The 9,652-nt window shown below is 47.8% G+C and overlaps 1 protein-coding gene across 1 annotated transcript; it reads left to right on the top strand.

Annotated features, from left to right (window-relative positions):
- Positions 1 to 3,228: 3,228 nt before the first annotated feature.
- On the top strand, positions 3,229 to 9,370 carry LOC142415252 (cis-aconitate decarboxylase-like). The gene is made up of 6 exons (XM_075513324.1): positions 3,229 to 3,249; positions 3,840 to 3,894; positions 6,739 to 6,926; positions 7,107 to 7,199; positions 7,495 to 7,700; positions 8,452 to 9,370. The coding sequence occupies exons 1-6, from the start codon at positions 3,229 to 3,231 to the stop codon at positions 9,368 to 9,370; spliced, it is 1,482 nt and encodes a 493-aa protein (XP_075369439.1).
- The last annotated feature ends 282 nt before the right edge of the window (positions 9,371 to 9,652 follow it).

The following is a 9,652-nucleotide window of genomic DNA, read 5'->3' as shown; positions in this document are numbered from 1 at the left end:
AAGAATGAAGGATAAATTGACTCCTAACAGCACTGAACTGATTCAGCAACTTAAACGCTCATGAAATGTGGAAAGGGTAAAAACTTTCAAGTGAACCTTGGAGGATAATTAATTAATTCAATTATTTGGTTGTGCTAAGGGTTAGATTTTTTTGGTTCAGAAAGAGAGATGCACCAAATCCCAGTTCTGCAGGAGGAACACTCTCTTTTAACATCAAGCATCTGTATAAACTACTGACTTGAAGGAGGCCCTAAGAAGCAACACACCCGTAGGAAGAGCTGAGCAGCTACCTGTGGAGTCCATGATGTTGCCTTTTTTTTTTTTTTTTTTAAATGACATTCAGATATAAATAAGCTGTTTGGTTTAAATGGTTATACTTGGAGGAGGGCCACAATATTAAGTTCCTCCAGATGTTTCGCTCCGAAATAGCTCAGACAGTGGCTTTCTAGGCATGCTGCAACAAGCCCCTGTTTTGAGTCGGTCTCTGGAGGAGAGTGAGATGGGTTTTCTGGAGGAAGATGGGCTGGCCAGGTGACTGCTTGGCTTACAGAAGTGGTTTTCAGTTTGCCAAGGCTCACTTTGTTGGCGGTTCCTGCATAACTAGCCGTGCTAGCCGTTTGAGAGCCTGCAGCATACAGCTTGGTTTTGTGAAGGATGCAGAGACACAACTAATAGGGCTAGTTCCCTCTGCTTGCCGTGCAGTCAGTCCTTCATAGGACATCTGAGAAGGGGGAAAAGAAATGCCAGCATATGCCTTATCAGGCTACGGAGGTGCGAAGGGAAAGGATGTGAGAGGATTTAGACCAAGATATGGAAAAGGAGGAGGATGAAGGAGCTTCCCTTGGGAGGAGAAGGTTTTGGGGTTGGAAACAGCTGCAGATGTGCTCTGCTCGCACCTACCCACAGCATCCCCCCGCGCGCTGCAAACACAGACTCGTGCTCCCTGTCCTGAGACTATTTCAGCATTTGTGCATTGCCTCCCCTCCTCTATTTCATGCAACGTAAGGACGCATCAAATAATTAATCCCCTCCCGTTGTTCTCTCAGGAGTAGCAGCACTAATACTTAGTGCTGCGGGCTGCACCAAGACCTGGAGAAATGAGGGTCTGCGTGGAAACGCTCAGAGGTGTATTCTGTTCGAAGTATGCCCGAGCCTTGTTTGTCCCTAGGATAAAACCACTCATGGCTGCTGTCACCACCCGTTTCGCACAGCTGCTGCTGCTGGCACCTTGTAAGGACCTGCTTCTCCGCATGCACTAGAGACAACAGATAACGTGACACCTCTGCTCCCCACTCCGTGCGACGCAGAAAGGAGGGGTCTCCCACCAAGTCTTTCCTTTGCGCTGAAGTCTGCAAGATGGGTATCCTCAGCTGGGACTGATGCAAAGGAGCTCTTTGGGTAGAGGCTATGCAGGCAGTGCAGGGCGGTGCGGAGGCAGAGGAGCAAACGGGAAGTCCCTTTCTACCATGTGGGGTTAGCAGCTCTCTGTACACACGGGGTACAAGCCAGCACAGCCACAGTCCAGGAAACCGCGAGGACGGAGACCTCCCCACGGTGAGGAGGCACCTGGAGACCTGGGGCACTGCCAGGCCTTTCAGAGAGCCGGCACTACGAATGGATGGGGCAGCCCGGGGCGATCCTTCCCTTGCGCAAATCCCTCGTGCAGCAAGGGCGAAGCCAAAGCCATCCCCTCGCTCACCCAGCCTCCTCCATCTTCTTTCCTTTTCCTGCTTGCCCCTGACATTCTTCAGCCTGGGGTTTGCAGAAATGGCTTGTGAGGTCCTGCCTCCGTCCTGGCTCTTCTCCCCTCAGCATGACCTCTGAGCCATGCCCACGTGGCCAGCGTGCCAGCTGGGCTGCAGCCTCCGAACACCTTTTCCTTTACTTGCCACCTTGCTCACAATAACTTCCCTTCACCCCCTCCAGAAAAGGCAGTTCCCCTCTGCACCCCCTTCCCGTCTTGCTGTTATACCTAGGCTTTGCAGACATCGCTGCGTGCGTCTACTTTGCACTGCCATCTGCTGCCTGTGCTTCTTTACCTTGGCTAATATTAATGGGAATATGCTGGTGTATGGACGTTGTCTCCACAGGAGGCTGGAGCAAGGCTTAGCATGCCATGGGACACATACATAAATACCAAAACGTTACATTTTCAGACACTTATTCCCCGGTGGCATTTTGCGATTAGTTTTCCATCCCACCTTATTAATGATAACGAATGTTTATATAGCTCTGACAACATACTGTGTCTCTCAAGATAAACATGTTAAGAGAATGACATGCAATTCTTTTTGGATAAGCACACAGCAAGATTAACAGTGCACAACGATGCTACACAGCTGGAATAAATATCACAACCCTGACTCTCCTCTGGTGAAAAACAGCACGGAGTTGCCTGAGATACGTTGCTACGTTCACAGTGATCAAGGGTCTGCCTAGTCTTCAGTAGAAAATTCAGGCTGGTTTTACATGCAAGATGTATCACACCAGGCTGTTATTCTGCACAAAATAATATGCAGCACGTTAAATGTCCCCAGTTTTCACTACTGGACAAAGCAAAGAGCCATGGCATCCCCCCAGAGTCCAAACATTCATTTGGGAACGAAGGGTCCCAATGTCTCCTGGAAGCTACAGATTTCACGTCTGCACTAACATCTCAACATTTAGAATAAGGAGAGCTATGAAAAGATTCAGCCAAATGACAAAACACTGAATGTATTCAAGAAAAGCATCAAAGAAAACCACCAATGCCACGCTTCTCCCTCTGCAGCTTGGATTACCTGGTTTGGTGACACTTCAGCTCAATGGGAGGATGCTCTTGTCCCTCTCATTTCCTGGTAAGGACCAGTTTTATAGTCCTCCTCTGTAGGAGGAGCCTGGGGCCAGTTGCTTCACACATTGGCACCTGTGGCATTTTGGAGACAGGAATTTCCTTGAACTTTGTCGGTTATTGTCCTAAATCTTCTTTTATTTCTGAAACCAGGGGGGTTTCCCTTCTGTTCGGCAGAGAAAAACCACCCCTCCTCATCTATTTCCCCCCACCCTCTCCGTCCCCAGAGGCTGATGTCATCACACTTGAAATTCAGTTGCAAAAAAACAAAAAGCAAATTGCCTTTCAGAAGCATATATAAACCCTGACAGCAAAGCACCTTTCAGACAGACACCTCTCCCATCCCTCGAATAGAGCAGTGCAGAGCTGGGGATTAAGCAGTGGTAACAGCCACCAGCATGGTCTACTTAACCTTACAGGTAACTACTATTTCATGTACAAAACCTATCCATCTCTAATCTTTCCTTTTTCACTTTAAGGAGGTAATGTCGTTTTCCAGGCGGTTCCTCAACTGGTCAAAATTGTCGTGACATTAAATGGGAACCTGCCCCAAGACTAACAAAACCAGATGGTTTTCACAGACACTTTATTGATAGTTACTTACCTGCTCCTTCCATGCCTGTTCCTTTTATGTGTCCCAAACGTGTTTTGTACAGTGCCATGGCAGGGGGGTTGTTGTTGTTGGGATGTGCTGTGTGGGTTTTTTTTCTCCTCGTGTCCACTCTGAGCTGGTCCTGCTCGCAGCCGTAAGAGGATTTCATGGTAGGTCTGAAAGAGCTGTGCTGCCCCTTCTACTGTACTGCTTTATTTCCCTGGCTATTCTTGGCACCCCTGCTGGACTCAGCTTTGGAAAATATTTTTTTCTCCTTTAAATATGTAGTTAGTTTTATCCGCTCGTTTGATCTGTGAGTGTCTTACAATGCCACGTTAGAGGCACAACCAGTAAAACGGCTCTGAAAAGGTTCAAGCAGCTTAGGTGACAAATGCTCTTTCTCTGTCTTTACTCTAGAAATCCCAGAAGTTCTTGGCAAGCTCCCGGCAAGTTCACAAAACTGCTGCTCACGGTTTGTATCTCTCTGCAGAACCGCATTCCCTATCCTTTTTTAAAGAGCATCCCAAAATAATCATGTCATTACTTATTTTTTTAAAAAAAAGTAATGACATGATTTAAAAAAAAAAAAAAAAGTGCTGGGCTAAGTGCACTGAGATAAACCGCTCAAATTCTTGGAAGACAAAGCATGCTTGGGGGGTCTTGTGATGATTATTGCCCTCGGTTGCTAAAGAACAAGGTGAAAAGTAACAAGTGGTAAAAATGTTGATTGCCAGTCCTGCGCTAAAACAGAAACTTTAACTGATTTAGAACCGGACTTTCCAAATTCTTACTTTTTGACCATAAACGTAAGATATTTAAATTGTAGCTGTCATCGGATTGCTCGGATCCTTAACTCCTCCGTTTGTCATTAGTTCTTTATTACATCCGATCTTGCTATTAGCATTGCTTGAAGTGATTCACGGATCATTCTCCGTGCCCCACAGCCAGCGTGCTGTCTTCTCCAGCCCTGCATGTCTACAGCTTCTCTGCTTCAGACAAATTAAGCAGAACTTTGCTGTGTAGCCACTTGGTCTATTATGAGTTTGCCTATTAACTTATTTTAAAATGTGTTATTAATACAATAAATGCAATGCACGTTACTTAATGAAGACTTGAAAACAAGAGAAATAATAATAATCCACGCAGATCTCTTTGCTCTTGGACAAAGTCTTTTTTTCTTTTTTTTTTTTTTTAATTAAGTTCTGCAGCACAGCTGCCATACCAGGACAAAAACACTGGAGTCACGAAATGCTTTTAACTGAAGGGTTAAAAAATATCACTGCCTACCGGAGTGACAAAGAGCATTTGACGATGGAAAGGAAGCAATTAGAATTATATGGGTGCAGTGTGATTCGAGCAGATTTTCCTCCAGCCTCTCCAATCCAGTTTGACTTCACTGTTTCCTTCTCCTGGAGGGCGTTGGTGCTTTCATTTGTGGTATAACGAAGACGCTCTCAGAGTACACAGAGAGGACACAGATTTTTGTCAGCAGAAGGTTTCCAAACTGCTGAGTGTTACAGATTCCTATAGCAATATATTTCGTAGAGCCACTGCGAGGGGTGAATTTTATTTCAGTGAGTCACAGCAATGATGACATTCTCAGCTGTGTTTACAAGTAGTTCTTAGACTCCTAGGCTCTAGGTGACTCCAAATACATTTGCAAGCAAACTGTGAGTCAGTAGGCATGACATTTAAGGATGAATACACACTAGTGAAATTAGGGAATGGTCATTTTTTTAATTGGGATATTTTCTGTTTAAAAAATAAAGTGTCCTATGTACCTGCTGATTTTGGTGAGGTTTCCTGTAAGATGTTGAAGAAAAGTATTTTTATTTTCTTGCTTCACTTGTCTTGACTTTTTCATGTGATTAGTTTCATTTGAACTTTAATGCCATCTTTTATCTGCGTGCATGTGTGTGTGTACCCCCCACATACGTATATACGTGTCTATATATATGGATTCGCAATCATGCAAATGTTAGCTATATTGAATTTTATAGTTTTTCTACTCTCATGTGCACTCTCAAAATGATATTATAAATTATAATGGGTCATAATAATTATGATTCTATGAAATATAAATTCATCAAGACAAAGCAATTTGTTACTGAAATTAAAAAGTACAATGGTCCCAAATTGGATATTTTCCACAGAATTTTAGCACCTCCAAAGATTTGGAAATGGTGACTTCCAAATCCAAAAGTGCCAGTAGTTTGTGCTGTCTGCCCAGCTCTACCTTACAGGTCATAAATACAGGCACCGAGTTTGCCTTGGGAAGCTCGATGTGTAGCTTCTTGTCTACCAGCAAGGGTGTTTTCAGAGACAGGAAAAACTTTCCTTCAAACACCAAGCTCAGGAGATCTTCTTGTTTCCTCCCCTTCTGAAGCATAGGCTGAATCCTCTGATATGCTGAGCTAAACTATGAAAGAATACACAAAGGTCTTTTTTTTTTTTTTAAGCATCCTTTTGAGTGCATAGGGCTTAAGAGCTTTGCTGGCTGAGGCAAGACACCTCGGTGCCTTGTAGGACCAAACTTCTGGATAAATCCAGGCTTTGGGTCTAGTCCTGCTTGCCAAAAAAATAATGGAAGCTATAGGAAGTTTTGTTTTTATGCGATCCACTCCCAACAGGGCACCACTGGTAATGTAGGAGGGCACCTGCTCTGCCTTTTCTTCAGATAAAGGGACGTAATTTGTATTGACCCCCCAAAAATGGTTGCTTGAAACCCAGGGTGGGGGGATGTGGCTGAGCCCTGAAACTGCTTCACTTGAGCCTTCTTGAAGCCACCCCAGGAGGTGTGCAGAGCAGTCCTTACAGCACGTGAAGGCAGTAGGAGCCAGGACATGCTGTGGACCCTTGGAAACCCATGGAGAGGGACAGGATTCACACCAGCCTGCTTGCCTTGGGCTCCCTGTGCCGGCGATGAGGAAGAAATGGCACCTGCCCTCAGAGAAGATGACAGTCCACTCACCAGGAGCATCTCTCCACTGTCTATAGAGAGAGCCTGGAGCAGTGGTGCTCCTCTCCTAGACTCCGCCAAGTGCCGGAAGCCACAGGAGGTGACTCTGGGCCCAAATGGCATTCTCGGGGAGAGGCTCACAGCCTGGGACAGCACAGGGAAGATGTGCATCACCTCCCAAATCTGTAGGGCTGCATGCAGCCTTGTGACCCAAGGGGCATGCTGGGCAGGTCCTGCACTCTCCAGCTGCCTTTGCCCTTCAATAAATTCAGTAAGACCAGAGGGTGAAGACCTGTGAGCTGTCAGCACATGGCCCACATGTGTCTTTACCCCCTCCCGTCTCTCTTGGTGCTGCAGTGGTGGCCAGGAGCGCTCCGGAGGAGACCGTGACCAGCAGCTTTGCCTCCTTCATCCATGCAGTTCGACCCGAGCACTTGTCTAAGACCGTCCGTCACAGAAGCAAGAGGATGATCCTCGACAGCATTGGGGTTGGCCTTGTGGGCAGCACGACGCACGTGTTTGATATCGCTCTGCAGTACTGCCGGGTAGGAACAGCCCCATGTTACCATGTAGATACGTGGTCCCCACCCTGACATCACCACCATAACCAAGGCCTTATTTCATGGCTGATGTAGGACTTTTGCCTTGCAGTAGAGGGGTGTTCTGGCATCACACAATCACTGCTTCACTCAAGGTCCTCGTCTGAATTTCTCTTCCTTTCACAGGAGCTGTACTCTTCGGTTGCCGTGAGCTCTGTCTACGGCAAGCCAGGCATAAAGCTCTCCCCCACGCTGGCTGCGTTCACCAACGGAGTTGCGGTAAGGCAGGCTCTTCCCAGAGAAGCTCTGCTTTGTGGTGCCTTCAGAGACACTAGTTAGTATTACAGGAAGCAGACTGGTGACTGGGAGGGGTAATGGGGGACAAGAAGTCATGGGCTCCTCTGCAGTCTTGCACACTGCTTTTAGAGGGACCAAACAGCCACCGTGGGGACCACTCGGTGACTGGGCGGATGTTGTTACAGACGTAGCCTCAGCAATATCAGCAAGGACCCCCTAGCTCCCTCAGGCCCCAGCCCCCCACACCAGCACGTCCTTATCTCCATTTCTCTGGCAGACTCACTCCATGGACTTCGATGATACCTGGCACCCTGCTACTCACCCCTCAGGGGCTGTTCTGCCAGCTCTTCTGGCAGCTTCCCAGATGCTACCTCCAAGCACCAAACCCAATGGCATGGATTTCCTGCTGGCATTTAATGTGGGCCTGGAAGTGCAAGGAAGGCTCATGCATTTCTCCACCGAGGCTCACGACATTCCCAAAAGGTAAACCTCCTTTTCTTTAATGAGTAGGAAGAGGGTTGGTGAGCCTGTTAACAGGCCTCCTCAGGGTTTCACAATGTTAGTTTAAGTCCAGCTGAACTCAGGATCAGGGTAAAGCCCTACTGAGAGCCAAATACCCGTTGTGCCAGAGCTGATGAGGCACCACTTATTTCATATTCATTTGGTGACCTCCAGTGATCTTGCCTTAAAAATACACATCGAGAGGTCTACCGCTGAGTCTGCAGTGTTGTTATCTAAAGTAACCAGGGCAAGAGCACAGGACAGGCAGTGGCTCACAGCCACGCAGACAGCTTAATTGTGGGCACAGTCCCTGGCACAATTTCTGCCTCTGCCAACTGCCATTCACCAGGCAGTGGCCTGGCGTGGTCCAAGGGACAGCATCGACCAGGAACTGTTACCCCTGGGCATGTTGGATGAGGCCACCTTATTTGTCTGGGGGGAGACAGTTTGGCTGTATGGACACAAGCCATGCCACCTACTCTTAGGGAAAAATAAAAATTGCTTTCTGGAGATGCTGAGCTCACTTTGTTGTCTCCATCAACTAGATGCTTAGTTTTTAGGTGGCTAAATTTTGAGTTAGGTGAATCCCACCTGCACCAGAGCCATGAGGGATTTCCGCTGGCCAACTTGGCAGTTCGTTTCCAGTCCCATAGGCAGGTCTGGTAGGTGAGGTGCGTGGGTGCTCCCTGTGCCAAGCAGGCAGGGATGCTCATATCTGCATTTTCCCCTTTAGGTTCCACCCTCCCTCGGTGGTCGGTACCATGGGCAGTGCTGCGGCCACTGCGAAACTGCTCTCTCTCAGCACGGCCCAATGCGCACACGCTTTGGGCATTGCTGCATCGCTTGCAGGGGCACCCATGGCAAACGCCGCCACCCAAGCCAAGCCATTGCACATCGGAAATGCCACCCGCCTGGGCTTCGAAGCAGCACTGCTGGCCGCCCGAGGGATGGAGGCTAACCCCTTAATTCTGGATGATATCCCTGGTTGCTCTGGATTCAGTGCTTTCTACAGTGTCTATCAACCAAAACCACTGTCCACACCAAGTGACCATCATGAGTTCCTCTTGGAGAAGCAGGATATTGCTTTCAAGCGATTCCCAGCCCACCTGGGGATGCACTGGGTGGTGGATGCTGCCTTGTCTGTCCGGAACCTCTTCATCAACTATGCGGGGTCCTTCTCTCCCTCTTTGATCCGCACAATTGTGCTGAAGATCCCAGTGTCAAAGTACATCAATCGGCCTTTCCCCAGCTCCGAACACCAGGCCAGACACTCCTTCCAATTCAATGCCTGTACTGCCCTGTTGGATGGCGAAGTGGGCCTCAGCTCCTTCACAGAGAGCAGCATCCACCGGCAGGAGCTGAGGGAGCTGCTGGACAAAGTGGTGGTGGAGCACCCTGAAGATAATGTGGCCAACTTTGACAAGATGTACGGAGAGGTGGCACTGCTCCTGCACAGCGGGGATGTCCTGACAGGCAAATGTGACACTTTCTATGGGCACTGGAGGAAGCCTCTGAGCAAAGAATCGCTCCTGAAGAAGTTTCGATCCAACGCCTCTCACGTGCTTCCAGAAGACAAAATAGAAACCATCATCAGTATGGTGGACAACCTGGAGAATCTTTCAGATGGTTCCCAGCTGGCCTGCAGCCTGTGAGGGAACAGCAAGTGGTTGTTTTTTATAAGGGACTTGTCCCGGTGAAAATCTGATTCTTTTCTTCATTGGTGCTTTACTATTCATTTCCAACAACAGGAAAGTTCCCACCCCTTGAAGACAAAGTAGACGCTTTAATACCAAAGGAGCCCGCAAGGCAGGAGGTGTGTCTGTGTCAGTAATTAGTACACAGATTAAATTTCAACTCACGGTTGATGCTGTCCGAGTAGCTGAAAGGCCACTACAGATACAAAAAAAAATCCCATGGAAATCTATGAGAATCCT

The sequence above is a fragment of the Mycteria americana genome, chromosome 10 (genome assembly GCF_035582795.1).
Source record: "Mycteria americana isolate JAX WOST 10 ecotype Jacksonville Zoo and Gardens chromosome 10, USCA_MyAme_1.0, whole genome shotgun sequence".
NCBI lineage: Eukaryota > Metazoa > Chordata > Aves > Ciconiiformes > Ciconiidae > Mycteria > Mycteria americana.
Note: the sequence above shows the minus strand (reverse complement) of the source record. Positions and strands in the feature narration are given on the sequence as shown.

Coding starts and splice junctions, on each gene's coding strand:
- LOC142415252 (XM_075513324.1), top strand. CDS start 3,229: ATGGTCTACTTAACCTTACAG. Junction 3,250..3,839: donor TGGTCTACTTAACCTTACAG/GTAACTACTATT, acceptor TCTTTACTCTAG/AAATCCCAGAAGTTCTTGGC. Junction 3,895..6,738: donor TCACAAAACTGCTGCTCACG/GTTTGTATCTCT, acceptor TTGGTGCTGCAG/TGGTGGCCAGGAGCGCTCCG.